The 21,768-nt window shown below is 36.4% G+C and overlaps 2 protein-coding genes across 2 annotated transcripts in view; one reads left to right on the top strand and one right to left on the bottom strand.

Moving 5' to 3' along the window:
- Nucleotides 1–89: 89 nt before the first annotated feature.
- Nucleotides 90–8,829, top strand: LOC144432575 (protein unc-93 homolog A-like). The gene is made up of 3 exons (XM_078120817.1): nt 90–1,052; nt 4,038–4,311; nt 4,584–8,829. The coding sequence occupies exons 1-3, from the start codon at nt 96–98 to the stop codon at nt 4,817–4,819; spliced, it is 1,467 nt and encodes a 488-aa protein (XP_077976943.1). The 5' UTR covers nt 90–95; the 3' UTR covers nt 4,820–8,829.
- A 713-nt stretch (nt 8,830–9,542) lies between these two features.
- The window catches only part of LOC144432988 (brefeldin A-inhibited guanine nucleotide-exchange protein 3-like), a 54,525-nt gene continuing 42,299 nt past the window's right edge, over nt 9,543–21,768 (bottom strand). Inside the window, exons 21-28 of the mRNA XM_078121301.1 lie at nt 20,953–21,132; nt 19,110–19,752; nt 18,126–18,668; nt 16,892–17,177; nt 15,731–15,959; nt 12,310–12,443; nt 11,800–11,879; nt 9,543–11,748 (exon numbers count right to left, since the gene is read on the bottom strand). Coding sequence (XP_077977427.1) covers nt 10,346–11,748; nt 11,800–11,879; nt 12,310–12,443; nt 15,731–15,959; nt 16,892–17,177; nt 18,126–18,668; nt 19,110–19,752; nt 20,953–21,132 — 3,498 coding nt within the window. The 3' untranslated portion in view covers nt 9,543–10,345. The remainder of the gene's footprint in view (nt 11,749–11,799; nt 11,880–12,309; nt 12,444–15,730; nt 15,960–16,891; nt 17,178–18,125; nt 18,669–19,109; nt 19,753–20,952; nt 21,133–21,768) is intronic.

Raw genomic sequence — 21,768 nt, 5'->3', positions numbered from 1 at the left:
CCTATCCGTGCTTTGTACCCTCCGAAAGGCGGTATCAAGTATAGTGGGTGTATTAAAATAGTTGTCTGGACAGTGTGGCTAAAACATCAACCAACATGAATAATACTGCAGCTGGAATGGTTCCCCTTGCTGAGGCTGAAATGGATAGGATGGTCGACAAAACTGACGAATTTCATGAAGGGGATTCAGACACAACTATCACAATCACTGACAAATCTCTATGGAAAAATGTGTTGTGTGCTTCGTTGTCATTTTTCTGTACCTTTTCTGCCTTCCAAGGTCTTCAAGGGTTACAGAGTAATCTTAATTGTATTGAGGGACTAGGTTTTGCATCTCTGGTTACTCTTTACATCACTTCTATAGTTTCTGGTCTATTTCTCGCGTCTTTTATCACTGAATGGCTTGGGAACAAACAAACAATGATATGGAGTCCAGCATGTTATGTCGTATACACCCTTGCCAACTTCTACCCACAATGGTATACAATGATACCTGCTTCAATTATCGTCGGTGTTGGAACGTCACTTCTATGGACAGCACAGCCAAGCTATATGGAGACTATGGGCCAATTACTCGCTCAAAATAAAGGTAAATCATCAGATGTAATGATCAACAAGGTTATGGCAGTATTGACCTTCTCCTTCTTTTTGGGTTCTGTCACAGCTTTTATACCTGCAACAATAATTTTCAGGGGCCGTCATGACTCAAACACAAACGATACATCAATGTCAGACATTGATAGCTATACGTGTGGTGCCAGTGACTGCCAACAAACAGAAGGTAATGTGACAACTTATTGTAATCCACCTGACAAACACTTGACATACATACTACTTGGAATATATGTTGCCCTTGGACTTGCTGCAGTTGGCATAGTGATTTTCTTTGTGGACGACCTTGAGAGGCAACATTCACTAAAGCCTAAGGGACAGAAGTTCAAGGACCTTGGAAAGACTATCAGGCTGTGGTTCAATCGTAACATGATGATGTTGATACCCATCTCTCTCCTCAACGGTATGCATGTGACTTTTATCAGTGGGGACTTCCCAAAGGTAATTAAACAAACAAACGAATGAATGAATGAATGAATGAATGAATGAATGAATGAATGAATTAATTAATTAATTAATTAATTAATTAATTAATTAATTAATTAATTAATTAATTAATTAATTAGTGTAGCAACAGGCTGACAATAAAACATTACACATGGACAAGTTGATGATTTTAATGTCTTCAATTGTTTATTTTCTATATAACTAATGATCCACATTTCAACTTAAAAAATTCTACATCCCCACTGTGAACGGCACCTATGTAATTGTTGTAATTGTCTTTCGAAGTTATTTGAGGGTATGTAATAAATATTATGTTACATGTGTAACAATCGTATCGGTTCATTCTCACAAGCCAGAGTTGTTATTTGCTCGTTAAGAACGTTGCCGTAAAACAGGCCGTGGTTTGCGACGATGTATCGGTTGGGGTCGTTTAATTGTGTTCTGGACTCTGTGTTTATTTGGATTAATTGACGTTAAGGTCAAATTCTGTAAAAGAATAATTAGGTTAAAGGGTAAGGGAGGGGAATCGACGCAAATATAGTAGTAGCTGCCAGCATGCACCATGTGGTAACTGACTTCCGTTGATCGAACTTCGGCCCGCACCAACCAAATAAAGTTGAACGTTGTCTTTGGTTGTAGCGTTGTCGATGTGGTCTTCTTCCGATGTCTCACCAGTTCGATAATTCAGGAATCGGGGAGTCTATGGTATGGGGTTAACGACCCAAAGATCACCAGAACAGAAAATACGCTGGAGAAGAATATCTTAAATAATACATTTGACTTTATTTTCTTCGAGTAAAGTTTAACAGATCAGGATTGTTAAACTGGTTGAAGTAGATAGGGGAAAATTATCTCTCTATATCTCTGCCATCCGACGAACTACCTAAAGGGTGGACAACGCCGGGGGACCAAGCAAAGTCCACTCGTCTGGGCTCTGAGTTTACTTATACTTATAGGAATTACTTCATTTGCATATTGAATAGCCTTACACTAAAAATAGCTCTCGAACTACTGAAATTGGCTACATTTCACTTCGCGGTTCGAATTTGTGGTCGAAATGACCAGTGAATCATAACTAACCTGTAATAAGTATTACGTACGCCGGGCCTGACTTGGACGCTGGCCAATTATTTCAAGGATCGTCAGAGGAGGGGGGAAAGGGTGCAAAGCATGATGGGTAAAACAACTGTGAAAGCTTACCCTGGCTTATTACTTCGATCGTGGACGCGACGTGGTACGTTTACAATGGTGGCCGGCTCAGAGCTAACCAGCCGTATTTAGGGGCATTTTCAACTCGTCGTAACTTTCACAATAATTCATCATATTGGATACTATAAAAGTGAAAATCTCGACTGATATTTCTCCCTCCGTGCTAGAAGAATCGACTTTGGAATTATTGATAGGAATACTGTGATTTTTCGGCGATTTCGTGAAGAATACTTGAACCCGCTGAGGTCGTAAATTTCGGCTCGGTTTTTCTCCCATTTTGTTGCTTCGCCCAAAATTTACAATTTTTTATAAAATAGATGGATTCTTGTGTACTTTTAAAAGGTTATACATGTAGTTAGAAATAGGCAAGGTCGGTTTAAGATTTTCGGTAGAAAGCGGGTGGTTAAACCCGGAGTCGAAGGTGACCTCCTTTGACAAGTGATGTGACGTGGCAATGCAAACAAGCGAGCTTCTTATAACTTGCTCAACAACTACACCGTGCACACCCAATTTCACCATTGACCCTACACAAAAGGGTCTATGCAGAGTATCGTACGTAAATATTAAGTAGTTCACAATCAAGCTGTATCGTACGGAAGCGTATTAGTGCCAAGTTGTAAGGAAAATTTTTAAAAAACTTTCGTTAGAAGGGGGTGGGGGTGGGGGGATCTGAGGTCTAACTAAATGAAATTAGTTTTTTTTTATCCTACTTTAAACTATTAATTTCGCCCCTACATTGTGTATGATGGCTATAGCACGGGATTTTGCATTCCGGGACAAAAAATATATTGTTTTCCCCTTACTGGATCCTGAGACATTGAGTTTACGTCTGTTTTTTGAATGCTTATCAAATTGTTTACTCATCCCTCTTAAGCTTGTTGTCATGGCAATGATGTAATCTGAATGGGGTCAGTAAAGCTGAGTAGATTATAATCTTGTGTCTGTCTGTCATTGGGTATGTTTGTCTTTGTGTTTAAAACTAAGTAATTATGTCGTGGACATTATTTTTGCACAAAATTATATGAATGTTAAAGGCCAATAGGGAACTTGCAAACCCGCCATGTTGAATGTTGCATCATGGGAAATGTGATAATAAATACTAATCAATTGGTATTGTAAACAATTTTGTTACATTGTTTATAACCACCAATGAGCAATTCATATTTACCCTGACCAGTGTGGGAGGTTTATTACATCGGTAGCTCTGGATAAAATATTACGATAACCACAGATAATGCCACAGTCCTTTGTGTCTGAGCATGCTCAGTCTGGATTGCAAGTTCCCTATTCCCAATATCCTTTATCATGCAAATATCGTATCAATATCATTAGCAATGTTTATAGGACTTGCACACTTTGCCAATATATATGTACAGAATTACATGAAATTTGAATCGTACATTCTGTACAACTTTTACTAAAATCATTGGTTATGCAAATGATTCATTAAAATCAAAAGCTACATTTACAGGATACACTTGCCGAGACAATTGACTCTTAGATACTAGAAAGAACCATACTAATTTCCAAACACAAAATATAGATGATTTGTGGATAGATCTGGACAGACAGTCGACCGTTCATTTTGTACAGGTATTGACTGCAGATTTAAAACTTTTGACCCTGCACATTGCATATTTGGAAATCAAGATGGCGGCGAGATTGTAAAGGGGTTTATTCCTTTGACCACACTTCCTCGATTCATCACATACCACATACTATTACATAAAGTGTAACTACCTTCTTGTTGTTGTTTTTTAATTTTGCTAGTCTTACATTTCATGTGCCATCGGTGTGGATATGGTTGGATATATCTTTATGTGTTATGGTACTACAAGTATGCTTGTTCAAGTTCTAGCAAGTAAGATGGCTAATACATCAGGACGAGTCATCATGATGGTGGTTGCATTCACGTGTCTACTTTCCTGCTACATCCTGTTATTGGTTATGGAACCTGAAGATAATACCTTGACATTGGCACTGTTTTTCCTAATCGCAGTTTTAAGTGGAGCTGCTGACAGCATTGTTATGCTAGAGTCCGCAAGTAAGTAGCTAACTTTTGGTATCACCATTAAAAGTCAAATTGATCGTTAATTAAGTAGGGAAGTATACTCATACGCCTTTTACGTACAATAATCGAAAATTGCATTTATACATCAATCTGAAAGTGATAGTGGGAATACATAATATGGGCTAGGAGTGCCTGTTTGACACTACATATGTAAATAGATGCAAAAGCATGTTCCACTTTTTCCACAAGTCAGTATCTATTCAAAAAATGTATAATACTCTCTTTTTTTCCCTCTTTCCTTCCAGCTATGCACGCATTGGTCTTTCCAAACATGAAGGAAGCTGCCTTTGCCAATAAGATCCTTTGGACTGCAGCAGGGTTTTCTATAGGGTTTGCTTTAAGTCTATTTCTATGTGTTTACATCAAGATTTCAATTTTGATTATCATTTCAATTTTGGCATTTATATCATACTTTATCTTAGAATTCAAACATCACCAAGAAGTGACGAAAGGTCACGTGAAAGTCAAATCAGAGAACTAAATCATGAACATGGAAACTTCTATTTAACTGTCTACGTCACTGGTTCTGACTCCTCGAAATATGAGTCAAAATGTTCCAAATTGCCACTATTTTTTCCCCCATTTTCATAAGATATGCTTGAGGAGGTATAATTATATTATTCCCCAATATTTTTCTTCATTCAGCCAGAAAATACTCATGATGGAACTGTTTTGTTTTTGGTCATCTATCGACTTACAATGACATGGCCCCTTAAGTCACTACTCATATTTCCCTTGGCTGGACGAAGACATATTAAGGAATAATATGTAATTATCCCTCGTAATAACACTAAATATACAATAGTTATCATAGACAGTTGGAGCTATAAACATGCTAAGTAGAAAGTGAATAATCAGAAGACAAATGTAGTATTTGTATATCTATTTACTGATTTATTTCTCTATACAACATAAAATGTAGTTCTAAACAAACTATATTACATGACTCACCAAGGTAAATACAACGGAGAGAATCTTTCAGCCAAATAAAACAACACAGTTAAGATTTTAACCATCAGAAATATACACATACATCATAAAACAAATCAGAAAGGGCACAGTTAGATAATGGTCTGGCATATCAAATTTGTTTCAATTTAAAGCCTTGATGTCACAGAGAGTGTCCAGATAAAGATAGAACTCCACAAAGTGACACTTTACCGTCCTAGTAGGACATCAACCTGTAGAGTATATTATTACAATAGGTACCAGAGATTACTTGCATGGGTATTAGTGGTATTTGCACTATAGTGCAATACAAGAAACATTATGGCATACTTGCATGCAAGTAATGTGCAAATGTAGGCACAATTGTTCGTACATGAAAGCATGTCATTTCAAAGTATAATTTGTACAGAAATTTGCTATCTTGGATAGACATATGCAATAACAACTGACCCTCATTCTATGTGAGTTCCAATGTGGGTATGTACTCTGGGGTGTTTGCACTTCTACTTGCAGTGCTTTCTGCTGCACTTTACAGGCAGTAAGTATGGCTGCTGGGAACACTATACTACAACCATTTGCGCAAATACCTAGAGTATGCCACACTTACACTCACAAGTCATTGAGTAATGTCATATTATGTCAAAGAAATGAATAATGACATGAGAATAATATAGGACAAGTAGTTCTTCAAACTTTTACATAATACATTCCTTCGAATTCCACTTGAGTTGTATACTTGACTGGTATCATAATTTTTGGAAATCCTGTAAATCAGAGTCTTTCCTGTATATATACAGAAATAAGGCAGTGAAACTAAAATATTAAAAATGCACAGGCTGTAAATGAAACATATTTTGAAACTGTTTGCTTAGATATAATGACTTAGTCTTAATACTGTTCACCATTAGCTTTGTTTATTCCACTGTGGGTGTACATATTTGTGTAGCAGTACAATATAGTATGGCCCATAGTACACAAATACCCAGTGGTGCGATATATTAAACCACACTGATTTGTGTGTCTGTACCCAAAATTCAGCATCCCAATGAATCACAATGTCATCTTTATTACTATACTACTTATATATAAAATAGACATCCATTTGACATATACAATGTCTAATTGTTGGTATTTTAACAATTTACAGTGGATATATTGTTTGTTTTCTGATCGAAAAAATAATACCCCATTGACAGCCAGTGCAGCTTTAATGTACATTTGAGTAATGGTGACTTAAGGTCATACCCTCCGTCCTGGACATGACTGAAATTTTCACTCCTACACTTGTTACCCAATCTTAAAGTCCAAAGTTTGGCATGTGTCTTAAAAGTAAGGGAACACCATACACAGATATAAACCAGTTTATATTTTCTGAAAATTTCTAGAACAATTGTGCATGTATGCCAATGTAACTTTTAAGAATTTCTTTTTGGTTTTATAAGCTTAATCAAAACATTTGTATTCTGTTAAGTTGTACCCTTAATGATTATTTCTTTAACTGGACAGGTGTAAATCTTTGGTGTATGGTGATATTGCACAAGTTTACGGTGACACCCTGTGGTACCCTGGGTGTTACTAGAATGAAAGATCTATCATTGTGTACACTTTTTAAAACTACTGACAGATTGCAACACAATTTGATCACCTACAGTAATTGGAGATTTTGTGACGTGAAACTTATTTCCATCCCAGACTTTGGCAAAATAATTGAAAATAGAGAAATGACCTTTCCATTCTGTGTTCATATTTATTTCCTACCACAGACATTAAAATAATAATCTCTTATTTATTTTCAGTGACAAACACATTTTGTGGTTATGTTTAATTTAGTTCCATCCCAGAATTTAAAAACAATTTCCTTTAAAATTGTTTTACATTTAGTGATTACCCCAACTAATTTCTTATCTTTGGTACCCCTGATTCCATTTGTGTAACATCAGAAAGAAATGACAATTAGGTGAATTAGTTTCTCATTATCCCCCAACCCCTCCGGCATTTAATTCATGCCAAATTACTTGATATCTTTGCATGCCTGGTTCCACTTATATATTATCAGAAAGAAATGAAGTTTCTGAGAAGCAGCTTTCAAACTTAAAACTTTGTGACCATTGACATCATATACTTTAATGGGGACTAAACACCACTACAGAAAAAAAAGGTATTTTCATAAACTTTGAATTCTGGAGAATTTCAGGATTTCACATTACATAAATGCCACTTGGTTGCCAAGAAACACCAAATTGAAACTTTTTCACCTCTATAAATCTTTACACCATTGCATCATGGGTCTTCGTAGACATGAATATTTATAGATGCAAACTTAATATTGTTAAGGGTGGTAAGTAGGTAAGATGTACCTGAGTTCCCCAGTCATTTTACCAGGGTTCCCCTACCAAAATTATATTATAATGTATGCCAGTTTTACCAAAGTTACCCCTGTCTGTTACTGTTCCCACAACTTTGCAAAAACACCACTATTTATCTGTAAGAAGTAAGCTATGAGGAGTCATGAATATTCAGTGTGCATCTCATGAATAATCATGTCTGCTAAGACCCATGATGTAATGGTGCATTACTGAAAGAACAATACAGGTGAGAAAGAATTTCAATTTGGTGTCCCTTGGCAACCGAATGAAAATTAAGAGATGACAAAAATGATGAAACGACTCTCTAGAACCTAAAGTAACTGAAAATACCTTTATTTCCTGGAGTGGCGTTGCCCTTGAATTAAAATTACTAGTGTACTCTTGTAAAACAGTGAGCATACACTTTTACAAATAAAAACAACTAATACTAAAAATATATAATAATTATCATATAATAAGTTATAGAGAAGAAACTATACAACATGTCGTTTGAGATAAATTGCACCAGAAAAAAGACAACACAAACTAATCAACATATACTATACACATAAATAGTTCACATAACTACCTCAAACTACTCTCTATCTCTAGGTGTCTACAACTAGCTATACTAAAGTCTCAAAATGACAATTTACTGTGAAATGTTGACACTATAGTGAATTCACAAATTGTAGATTTATCCAAAAATAAACTCTGATATCTGGGAGAATTCAACAACGAAATAAGACAACATCTGAATTCAGTTTTTTGTCGAGTAGAAGAGAAGTTGAAATGTAAGTAAACTGGCAGTACTGTTCTTTTTCATTGACTTGTTCTGAGACAATAAATTCATATCTACTTATTTGTGGGTCTGTACCCAAAATTCATGTTGTTTTGCCCTCAATGGAGAAAAGGGTTTGGCTGATGTGAAGGCGCCGTCAACGGTGAATGGGGTTGGCGTATGTTAGGGCGCCCTCTATGATGAAAAGGCATTGGTGGAGCATGAGGGCGCCATAACATAGCCTACCATACAGACTACATTGATGCATCTAGTGATCTACCATAATAACCAATTCTACTTCTTGACAAACTCTATCATGTTCCCTAAAAGGCTGAAGAATTAAGTTTTGGTCGAAAGAATTTCCAAAAATGTACAGTACAGTGACTAATAATTTATAGAGAGAAAGATTAAACAAAATGTCCAACTGTTATCATTTTAACTTTACTATTCATTAAAATATCAATATAGTGTTTGCTATGGCAACCATCAAAATAACAATATCGTGTGTTTTGCTTTGGCAACCATCAAAATACCAATATAGTGTGTTTGCTATGGCAACCAATATATTAAAATCTAATGTAGTAATACGGCTTGCTTGTTTTATTTACATCTAATTCCTTCATATGTTGCCGTTTTTTTTTCAATTTTGTTCTTTGGGAGCGAGCACCATTCGCACATCCAGAACAACAAAATTGAAAACATCTGATGTGTGCCTATAGCTCAATTGTGTTCTTTAACTCTATTTCCTTTGTATTGTCGTTCGTTTTACAATTTTGTTGTTCCTCACTTCTTGTTGTTCACTCCCAGAACCACAAAATTGAAAACATATCTCTATATATAAATAAAATAAGAGATAAACGAAGCAATCTAGTCATAGTCCAACATCAGATGAGTGAGACATAAACCTGACAAAGTTTGTAACACTTGACTGCATAGTGTTTAGATAGTCCTTATAATAAATAGTGTGTTCTATATATAATACATGACTAAGTTGACTTCAAAGCACTGAACTGAGAACGCTTAAAGTTGTAGAATCAAGATTCCATTTCTACAAGTCTAGCAACGTCACCTCAAGGTATACCACTATCTTCAAGTAGTTCAAATATTTCAGGCTTTAATTATATAATTAATTTACATTTAATTATAATTTAATTATCTCTAATTATATAAATATAATGACATCGTTTCTATCATCCTGCTCATCAATATTCAAAACTGACATTTCCAATATTTCACCATCAAAGACAACATAAATTGTAAAAAGGTAATATAACACAAGATTGACAGATTTAGCCAGAGAGAGTTTGAAGAGTTTATGATATAATTGCACGATTTCATGCTTTCTTTTTTTGTGCGTGAAATCAGTAGCTATCTGTATAACCTATAGAGATTGGCATACTATCTTACTGATCATTGATACCAAGAAATACCAGTTCACTTTGTGGGTTAATTCCATGATTCCTGGCTACTATTTTCCATAAACTCCATCACAGTTTCCATTAAATTACTCTGGAAAGATAGTCAGGAATGAAGCATTTGTGGGATAATTCCATGATTCCTGGCTAAATTTCCATAAAATCCATCACAGTTTCCATAACTACTCTAGAAAGATAGTCAGGAATGAAGCATTTGTGGGATAATTCCATGATTCCTGGCTTTCTTTTCCCTAAACTTTCCCACTGCTACTCATACCAATGATTGAAAACCATGAATGGACAAATCTAATTCCATAATTCCTGGCTACCCTTTCCATAAATTCCATAATTCCTGGTTACTCTTGCCATAAATTCCATAACATATTTCCTAAGTACTCTTTAAGGACAGTCTGGAACTAAGCATTTATGGAATAATTTTGTAATTCCTTGCTCCCCTTTCCACAAACTTCCAGAAAGCTTCCCTAACCACTCTTACAGGAAAGTCAGGCTTGAAGCATCTATGGGATAATTCCATGATTCCTGGCTACCCTTTCCATGAATTCCATAACAGCTTCCCTAACTACAGTGTCAGTGACGTGACATACCAGCTGATTGACAGCAGGGAAAGTAGCTGGAAGAAGACAATTAAATTGTCTATCTGGTAGCAACTGTAAAAGCTGTAACATTGACAATATCATGTCTGTCCAGGCCTTCATATGTGCCTCACTATCTCTCATAATCGAACTCTCCTGCTGTTTTTGGATCTCCTGTTGTCTTTTCTGTTCTTCAGGTGTGCTAGCTTTGTTTTGTTTCTTCATCTGCTGTAAAGCGACCTTCTTTTCTTTGAATGTTGGTTTCTTAACGAAGGTCGACCTTGAATGGTGTAACTTTCTTTTCTTGTATTCGTGCATCAGACTCTTAATAGTTTTATTCGTCGCCACGGTGTACAACTTTCCTTCCTCTCTGCTATTCTTCTTTTCTAACTTCCTTTCGTCTTTTTTGATGTTGAAAGCTTTCTCCAACCTACTTGTGTCTTCAGCTTTGATTTTGGGCGACCACTGTGTCCTTTGACCTTTGACCTCTTGCGGGTCAATAAGTTCTTTACTGACTTGTTTCTCAAGTGGTGGGAAGCTGAATAACTTTTTCCCTTTGTGACTTGGTTCATCGGGACTGAGTGGTGCCACCAGAAGGAACAGTGGTTGTTCAGCTATACGCTCTGTATCTATGAAATCTTCATCTTTATCTAAGTGTAGTTGGATGTAGAGTGAGCATACATCATAGCAGATGCCTAGCAACCGTTTCACAACCCAAATAAAGTCATCTTCGTCTTCCGGATGGAAAGACAGTGCTGGTGGGAAGGACAGCTCACTCGTTGTCTTATATCGACCTTCTGAATCTACACTCCCTAAACTAGAAACGGATGAACTTCTAAACTTCTCTTTTCCCAATCCATCATCTTCCTCAATTTTCCTCAAATCTCCCATCGTTTCCCTGTCGCTATGACAACCATTTTCACTCGTCTCAACTCTCTCATTACTTTCTTTATGTTTCAGTACTTCTTTCCTATGCTGGCCATGTAGGCTAGAGATCCCCAATGTGACGGCTTTTTTCACCGTCTCTGCAGCCAGACTGTCCTCCTTTGCATGGTGACATATCTCTAACAAGGTATGGAGATAAAACGTAAAACTTAGCGCCGTCTGCCGATACATATTTACAGCAACACTTAACTTGGCTACTTTCTGTAGCAGGAATTTCAGACCTGGTCTGACGTCAAAGTCACAGGCTGTCCTATAGGACTCTATAAAACACTCCAGTAGAAGAGACAGATTCTTGCTAGACAGGTACGATAGAAGTCCCGGTAGAAGAGTCTGTGGCCCGTCGATGGAACTCATGGATTCTTGGCGTTGTAAGTTAGACTGAACTGCACTGTCTGAGATGATGCCTTTCTCGTTACTGGTTTTGTGTTCTGCACCATACAGGAGTACAGTACCCAATGTCTGTAGTAGTATCTGGTTGGCCATTAAACCTACCACAATGTGACGAAATGGGATCCTACAGGAAAAAAAGCAGTTAGACATCAACGTTTGATCATGTGACAACAAGGCAATTCTTATGGGGTTGGGCATTCAGCATGTTACAATAGTGAGATTACACTTGTATTGTATACAGTTGATGACAATACATAACTAACAGGGGGATAATTACTCTGGTTTGGTGTGATCAATTTTATGTGCACTGGTAGTATACATACCTAGTTTTGATGAGGTCTATATTAGCACTTGCGGCATGTGTATCAGGGGGTTACTTACCTAGTTTTAATGAGGTCAATGTTAACACTTGATACATGTGTATCAGGGGGTTACTTACCTAGTTTTAATGAGGTCTATATTAAGACTTGATGCATCTGTACCAGGGGGTTACTTACCTAGTTTTGAGAGGTCAATGTTAACGCTTGATGCCTCTTTATCAGGGGGTTACTTACCTAGTTTTAATGAGGTCGATGTTAACACTTGTTGCATCTGTATCAGGTGGGTACATTATAAATATATAGGACCTATTATCATCAGAATCATTGTCGTTATCACTGGCTGTAAACTGAGAGTCCAAGAGGAACACCTACAACAAAAATACAAGCGACCTATCGGTCAGAATAGCTCCGCTGTTTTTTTTTTAATTTAATTTTTTATTTTGGTGACATGTAGAAGTGGTTCAGGTCTTCAGCTCTTCACTATGCAGTTTTGTTTTAGCGATGCAATAAAGTGGTTAGTGGTTTCATATGATGTCTCACTATAAAACACATTTTACACAAAAGTTGGTAATGTATTGTACTTTTATACCATAGTCACCATTTTATGACAAAAATCTACTGTTATGAAAAATTGCACAAAATCTCAGAAAAAAATGACTGGGAAATGCACACAAGAAAAAGAAAAAAAGAGGATTTTGAGGTTGGCTATAAATAATTCCAGTGTCTTACAGCTGTAACCCTGGAAAATTTTAATGATGAATGAAATAAACTAGGGATCTAAAATAATTTTGAGGCAATTTGAATTTCAATTTTCTAACAAATTTACAAAGTCAACAACATTCAACTTGTACTAGTTGTGGTAGATATATATAGGGAAGAAATGTATTAATCGCCATCTTAGTTTCCGTACGGCGACAATCTCAAGTACCCGGAAGAGAGTCATTCTCAGCCGTACGTTACAGTGGTAACACTCGTTCATGTTCGGTTACCTTTCACAAAGAAAACACAACGAAATGGTTGAAATGATCTTTTTTTTTATTTCTTTTCATCACAACAACAAAAATCTGCGTGATCAAAAGTGTTGTAAACTAAACCAGAAAGAATTATCGGACTGGCTAAACTTCCCGATGAACTGGAGTAAGGTCCTACTACTTCCAAGTAAGCCTCGATAGTACTATAGTACGTGAGAAAATCGTCTCAAACTAGCGATACAACTTTCAAAATATAACTTGACATGTCTTCATTTGTTAGAGTTATACAATTCAAGACGGGTTTTCACTCGAAAACAACAATTCTGTGAATAATGACACTCTGAACGCAGCGATTTCTCGGACGATGTTACCACTGTAACGTATGGCTGACAACGACTTGCTTCCGGGTTAGTCCCTCGTGCATACGGGTGGATTGTCGGCGATTAATACATACATCGTCTGATATTTTAATTCACAGTGTTTCTTGTGACCGGCGCCTGTCAGCAGACTCTGCCATTTTTTTCATCATTCCATTGTATTTAAACCTTGTACTTGACATTTCGCAATATTTATAATTCTCAACAAAATACCTCAACATGCCTCACTTCGCTCGTACTCAAAGCAGCCCCGCGCGGTATGATCACTGACACTGATGACATGATGAGAGAGAACCCTTTCGGATTTACATGTAAAACGGGGAAAGATACGCAAAACATAATACAAAGTCTGAAGCCAAATTAAAGTTGTAATTATTTTAATTATTTTTACTTGCCAAATATTTGCATTTTGGAAAGGCAAGACACGTTCATGTCGTTTAACTTTACATGTGAACTGTCGGCCATAACTTCAACCGCATGCCTGGCATGCCCTTCCTTACGCAAGTTGTCTGAATTCTGGTTCACTGTCATTCCAAATTGCACGACAATATAGAATTAACCACAAGTTACATGTTATCTGAAAACATCACACTTTTATAGTGGGTCTGAAGTGTGATTTTAGTGAGTACCAAGAACGTCCTGTGTTGATACTCAAGATACTTGCTGTGGAAAATCGCTCGGTCAAATGAGGTCACCTTCAGCTTCTGGTCGAATCAGGATAGAGTATGCAAATGAGGATGTTGCGGACTGGCTGATTATGTAGAAAGGTGCAGAATTGGATTTGAAGTTTACAACCCTGTTTCGAACAAACGCTTGTCATTTGGGAGCCCAATGCGTAGAATTATGACTATAGCACATATTACATTGCTTGTTTGACGTCAATAGTGTCTTTTGAAAAGTGGCAGTTTACTTAAAGTCTCGTCGACTGATTTCCAATATGGCGTCGGTCATTATGCTCATTAACATATTCATTTTTTTTTCAAATTACAAAAAAAAAATCATAAAAAATAAAAATGAGGATGTGCTGACTTGAAATTAACAAATCTGAGTAAGCTACCCCCTGCGCATCAACACGCCAGATATCAAAGAAAATAAGAGGTTTTCAAGGAGTTGATGAAAATGACATTTTATGAAAAAAAATCATAAAAAATTGAAAATGGCACAGATCAACTTGGCATGAACAAATCTGAATAGCCTCCCCCCAGGGAACATGCACACCAAATATCGAAGAATTCCGACTGTCACTTCCGGAGTAGATAGTAAAAATATAAAAGTTTGACGGACACCTATGATTCACTCTACTCTCTATACCTCAATACCCACCTATACCTAAAGCTACGCTTTCAGCTTTCGCTGACAGCGGAGCTAATAAATCTGTCAGTGAGTTCTACGTTATACCAACAATACAAGAAACTTTTTATACAAGTGATTTTATATGTTAAGAATAGTACTTGGGAGGGGAGAGGAGGTGTTAGTGGTGGTCGGGGATCAAAGAGCAAAACAAGAGAAAGCAACAACAATCATTTCAAAGTTTTGTTTAGAAATGACACATTCAGTCAGATAGAAAGAAATCTGCAGATGAAAGGTTCCTGACAGTAGGTTATAAAACAGTATGTTTTCATTGACTATTATATATGAATAATATGCTGATTTATAAAGTAATGTGAACTTTCAATTAATTACTGACTTTAATAGTGAACTACTAAAATGTTAACATCTGAACAATTTGTTATGGTGGGTGTTCCTTTATAACCATTAGCTAAAACTAGTGATTAAGTTAGTGTCCCACAATGATGTATCTGTCACTCTACTCAAACACCAAGAGACGGATAACTTAAAGAGTTAAATCTTTGACTAGGCCAAAAAAAAAGAACTGTTTCTGATCAGCGCACGCATAAGTTAAATACCCCCCGCGCCGACCTTTTCATGTGTGTGTGTTTGTCTAGCCAATGCAGTCTGCAGATCTGGGGGGAAACGTAATAATAACCCTCCATACATTAATTGCTACTGCAGGGCCAACCGTGAACAAGCAAATAACATCTGCCCAAAATACACACTTTTGCTGCAAAGTATCAAATAAAAAGAACAGTAACTGATATACATAGTAGACTGTCAGGTTTGTTGAGAATTAAACAAAAAAAAGAAAAAGAAGAAAAAAAAATGATTCATGTCATTGCACCACTTTCAACAATATGTCCTGATCAGAAACAATTCTTTTTTTTTCTTTTTCTTTTTTTTTTTTTTTTTTTTTTTTTTTTTTTTTTTTTTTTTTTTTTTTTTTTGGGGGGGGGGGGGGGGGCTACTAACCTGTTGTGCAATCTGTCTGAGTCTATCAGCTTCCATTTCTGTACAGTCTCGTCTTGCAGCCACCTTGACTTGACCCACATCACCAGTGAAATCCTCAGAACCAGGATGAAAACTTGTCATCAAACACCGAATACTATGAAGACTAACTGATATAGCTTGCTGCATACTATGACATGCTATGGTCCACATGTCGTCTGTAAATACTGGTCCAGCTCTCAATAACACATGTCTAAAAAATATTAGAAAAATTATGCCATAATTTTCTTACTTGCATTTGTTGCACTTTTCTCCCTATCAATACCATGTCTAAGGAGAAAAAGACAACTTGCACAGATTTCTGTACTATGAACAGTGTGAAAATTAATGTTGGTCAGTAGTCATAGCTAGTAGATACAGGTCATAAACTGTATATCTAATAATCTAGTAAAAAGGAACAGTTTTTCCATAAGGACTAACAACTATTGCTACCTGTCAGTCTTTATGACTATAGAACAGTTATTTTCCCTTAATTTTGCATACTCAGTGACTATGTACCATACTTTTGGAAATCTTGTAAAATACCTGTGGAACTCATGTAAAATACCTAAAAACAAATGCACTGTAAATGTCCTGATTACAAATGTATACATGATGTACTTATCACCATCCGATATAAACTTGCAATTCTATAGTCCATACATACTTTAAATATCATCTAATGAACACCTGGGATTGTAGTGTCTAACCAATACATGGACTGTCTACCAGCCAATGAACACCTGGGATTGTAGTGTTTAACCAATACATGGACTGTCTACCAGCCAATGAACACCTGGGATTGTAGTGTTTAACCAATACATGGACTGTCTACCAGCCAATGAACACCTGGGATTATAGTGTTTAACCAATACATGGACTGTCTACCAGCCAATGAACACCTGGGATTATAGTGTTTAACCAATACATGGACTGTCTACCAGCCAATGAACACCTGGGATTATAGTGTCAAACCAATACATGGACTGTCTACCAGCCAATGAACACCTGGGATTGTAGTGTTTAACCAATACATGGACTGTCTACCAGCCAATGAACACCTGGGATTATAGTGTTTAACCAATACATGGACTGTCTACCAGCCAATGAACACCTGGGATTGTAGTGTTTAACCAATACACTTACCTGATACAAGAACACCCTAATCTTGAGATAGATTCCATTGGTTGACCGATACATTCCACTAACAAATCAAACAGTTGTTTTATCATGCGATGTACACCTGGGATGATGATGTCACTGGTTACAAAATAGACCACATGATCTACTACCAATTCAGCTGACAGGCCACATGCGTGTTTAAAGTTAGCCAATGAGGTATCCCAGTAACTAGTACGTGTACTTCTACGAACCCACGATAACAACATTGGTAGTAGGAGGTTGGTCACTGCAAACACTGCAAACTGAGGTCCTGAAAAGTGTCAATGGTAGAATGTGAGATTGAGTGATATTATTATCTGAAGGATGCCACTTAAGTTGTGTGAGTGTTCTATGGGGTCCAGAAACTACAATCATAGTTTCATTTCTCATACGATAGAACAAGGTAATGTGCTTTGCAATAGATCACATCTTTCATACACTACAGTGCAATTTATATGGTTTTCAGAGGGTTGAAAGTTAGCATTGTGTTACAGCATTTCTGTTGCACTACAACAAGGAGTTAGAGGGTCTACATTATTAATATTATCAACAATAAGTTAGAGGGTGTACATTATTATCAACAATAAGTTAGAGGGTGTACATTATTATCAACAATAAGTTAGAGGGTGTACATTATTATCAACAATAAGTTAGAGGGTGTACATTATTATCAACAATAAGTTAGAGGGTGTACATTATTATCAACAAGAGTTAAAGGGTCTATATCATTATCAACAATGACTTAGAGGGTTTACATTATTATCAACAAGGAGTTAGAGGGTTTACATTATTATCAGCTAAGGAGTTAGAGAGTTTACATTATTATCAGCTAAGGAGTTAGAGGGTTTACATTATTATCAACAAGGAGTTAGAGGGTTTACATTATTATCAGCTAAGGAGTTAGAGGGTTTACATTATTATCAGCTAAGGAGTTAGAGAGTTTACATTATTATCAGCTAAGGAGTTAGAGGGTTTACATTATTATCAACAAGGAGTTAGAGGGTTTACATTATTATCAGCTAAGGAGTTAGAGGGTTTACATTATTATCAGCTAAGGAGTTAGAGGGTTTACATTATTATCAGCTAAGGAGTTAGAGGGTTTACATTATTATCAACAAGGAACTACATGGTCTATATCATTATCAGCAAGGAGTTAAAGGGTCTTTGTATTCGTTATTATCAGATTTTTCTCAAAGTGTGTACATTACATTATTCATACCTGGAATAGCTGCAATTGCTCTCAGCAACTCAAACAACAATTCCAAAGTCTGTGGTTGGTAATTCCTAGGACATGTTGACACAGCACCAGTTAATCCTTCCAACAACAGAAACCAGACTCTGATGATGCCACTCTCATCATCTATGCTATCAATAGACACGGCAGCCAACAGTTCAGCTTCCTTAGCAGCAGCAGCAGCAGCAGCAGCAGCGGCGTCGTCATCAAATGAATCCTGTGTTCTTGCTAACTTGGCATCTTGTAGAATCGTTGGTACGCTACCGGAGAACTCCCTACCAGGTGATATGTCTAATTCAGCCGTCAGTAACGCTGTGTTTAGTTGTATGGACTGTGCACCATGGAATACAGGACATACTGGCATACTGTATATAGAGGCAAGGATCTTGTGACAACGATGGAGATAGTCTAAAGCTGGAAGACATAGATCTACAGCTTGTAGTGGAAGGGAATGATCTGATGCCGCTGTAGAACTTGAATCACTGTTACCACCATCGTCATCTTCTGCAGAGATTAATTCACACTCACCTATAGAAACAATTACAATAACATATGTTTATGCCATAAAAATTCATTTCTGATTTGAGAGATGTCTAGAATGCACTTCTGGACATTCAAACTAAAGATTCTAAATTTGTTAACACAGAGTTAATATTTGCAAGACTTAAAGTACTGCTACTCTCTTACAAGATGTAGGGCTAATATTCAAGAGAACGCTCACTCACAAAGGTCTCCATATACACTGGTACGCTTGTATCACTTAGAGAACACTTGAATATCTACACAACAGCATCAATTATCCTGGACCAGTGATGACAAACTTGAGAAGGAAGAGTCTACAGTCAATAGCTGCATTGGCAAAGACAAATACATTGTCTGTATTCAGGTTACCTGGCCCTCTGACAAATACACCGTCTGTATTCAGCTTACCTGGACCTCTGACAAATACACTGTCTGTATTCAACTTACCTGGACCTCTAACAAATACATTGTCTGTATTCAGCTTACCTGGACCTCTGACAAAAACATTGTCTGTATTCAGCTTACCTGGACCTCTGACAAATACACTGTCTGTATTCAGCTTACCTGGACCTCTGACAAACACATTGTCTGTATTCAGCTTACCTGGACCTCTGACAAATACACTGTTTGTATTCAGCTTACCTGGACCTCTGACAAATACATTGTCTGTATTCAGCTTACCTGGTCCTCTGACAAATACACTGTCTGTATTCAGCTTACCTGGACCTCTGACAAATACACTGTCTGTATTCAGCTTACCTGGACCTCTAACAAATACCTTGTCTGTATTCAACTTACCTGGACCTCTGACAAATACATTGTCTGTATTCAACTTACCTGGACCTCTGACAAACTTGAGAAGACACAGTACGCAGTCAATGGCTGCATTGGCAAAGACAAAAACATTGTCTGTATTCAAGAAAGCTTCAAAGACATCAAATACTGGTGCTGTATGTTGTTGTAATCTTTCATCATCATTTATCTTCTGTTTATGTGCCTTGACTGCCCTCAGTGTACCAAACAATGGCCTCCATCCTGACTTTATGTTACATGATGAAGCCTCTACCAACTCACAGATGGAAGACACAATCTACATGAAATGAACACAATTGTAGACTTGTAGCAAACTTATTGTTGTTTGTAGCAAAGTTACTGTTATTTGTAGCAAAGTTATTATTTGTAGCAAAGTTATTGTTATTTGTAGCAAACTTATTATTTGCAGCAAAATTTATTGTCATTTGTAGCAAAGTTACTGTTATTTGTAGCAAAGTTATTATTTGTAGCAAAATGTAGTCATTTGTAGCAAAGTTACTGTTATTTGTAGCAAAGTTATTATTTGTAGCAAAAGTTATTGTCATTTGTAGCAATGTTACTGTTATTTGTAGCAGTTATTGTTATTTGTTGCAAAGTTATTATTTGTAGCAAAGTTATTGTTATTTGTAGCAAAAGTTATTTATTTATAGCAAAGTTATTGTTATCTGTAGCAAAGTTAGTTATCTGTAGCAAAGTTAGTTATTTGTAGCAAGGTTATTGTTATTTGTAGCAAAGTTAGTTATTTGTAGCAAGGTTATTGTTATTCGTAGCCAAGTTAGTTGAATTAACAAATAGATTTTCACAAATGCATTGGTAATTGGCTTTCCACATGTACTCATTAAAAGAACTGAATAAACATGACAACTAATGATTGGAAAGAACTGAATAAAACATTGATAAGATAAAACAAGTAAAATGTTAAAAGAAGAGACATGTATTAACAATTAACATGACAGTAAGGAGATTAAAATACAAACACAAATAATATGAAACTAAAATGAATGGGAAATGATCCTAGGACTGCTTTAATACGTGACCATTTCCATGAAATCGATGAAAGTGAACACAGTCATTTGTAGCACAATCAACTTATGACACTGGTAATCCAGCCTTCGGTTTACTAAGATAGACACAAACTAAATCTATTGCTCTTCAATGTGGTAGATTACACAAATGATGCTAGCGGTTCCTCTGTTGTGCAATTTTAATCACCCTGTGATCAACATAGTGTAAACATTGGAAGTCACAAAACAGCACTTCAAGTTCATGGAACTCTAAATAAACTAGTTTTCAGAGCCGCCTCCCTACTGAGACTATAATTAAACCCACGTCCATTCAATAGCTTAGCATTGTTGTATCAACATGTTGTGACAATAGTTTTAGTTTGTGTCTATCTTAGAAAACCGAAAGCTCAACTACCCGGGTAACATAATAAATACATGTACATAGTAATAATCTCAATGAAATCGATAAGTACCTGATCTTGTACATCGTCATCACACAGTTCAAGACATAACATACTTTCCAATGGTTTGAATAAAGATTCATGGAAGTTGAAATGAGGTAATTCAGTTTTACTAGATAACAATTCAGTCAGGACATCATGGATTGCCGCCACTGCTTTCTTGGATACTTGTCTTTCCTTGTGACAGGCAGCCTGCAAGGTCAAAGGTCAATAAAGTTCAAAGGTCACATCAGCACTTCTGTGTGATTTGTGGTACAAAATATGTCTGGTAAAGTCAGTTATTATTTACATGGTTATCTAGAATCAAAAGTTTAAGTGATCTTTTAAATAAATTTTCAAATAAAGTAAAATCTTGAAATTTTGTGTGATTAGCGAAATGGTGTTTGTGAAAATCAAGAGATTGGATAATATTGCAAATGCCTGGCTGATATTGAGTATTCATGAATAAATGATAACTGGATGAATGCCGGAATTAGCATACATATACCAGTGATGACTCAAGGCACACAAGCTGAGTTAACATAGGGGGTTTTTGTGTGTAATATATACTGCAAGGTGCCCACAGTATTCTGCTAACTGAAGCATACTTAACCATCACTTGTGTAAATTGACTAAACTCAAAGTTGGAATTAGGATATGACTTGTAAAATACAAGATGACATAACCTATACATCTAATAAAATGTTGACGAAATGCCTACAAATGCAATCAACTGTTCTAACAAAGCCAGAAGACAATTGTAATGTTATTGAAACAATGCTCATCGACATTAGCATTATAGTAGGTTGAGGTTTCAAGATTTTATATGAATATACTTTTTCTCTTTTC

This window comes from Glandiceps talaboti, chromosome 3 (assembly GCF_964340395.1).
Source record: "Glandiceps talaboti chromosome 3, keGlaTala1.1, whole genome shotgun sequence".
In the NCBI taxonomy this organism is placed as follows: domain Eukaryota; kingdom Metazoa; phylum Hemichordata; class Enteropneusta; family Spengelidae; genus Glandiceps; species Glandiceps talaboti.
The sequence above is the reverse complement of the archived record's forward strand: the minus strand, read 5'-3'. Positions and strand labels throughout refer to the sequence as shown.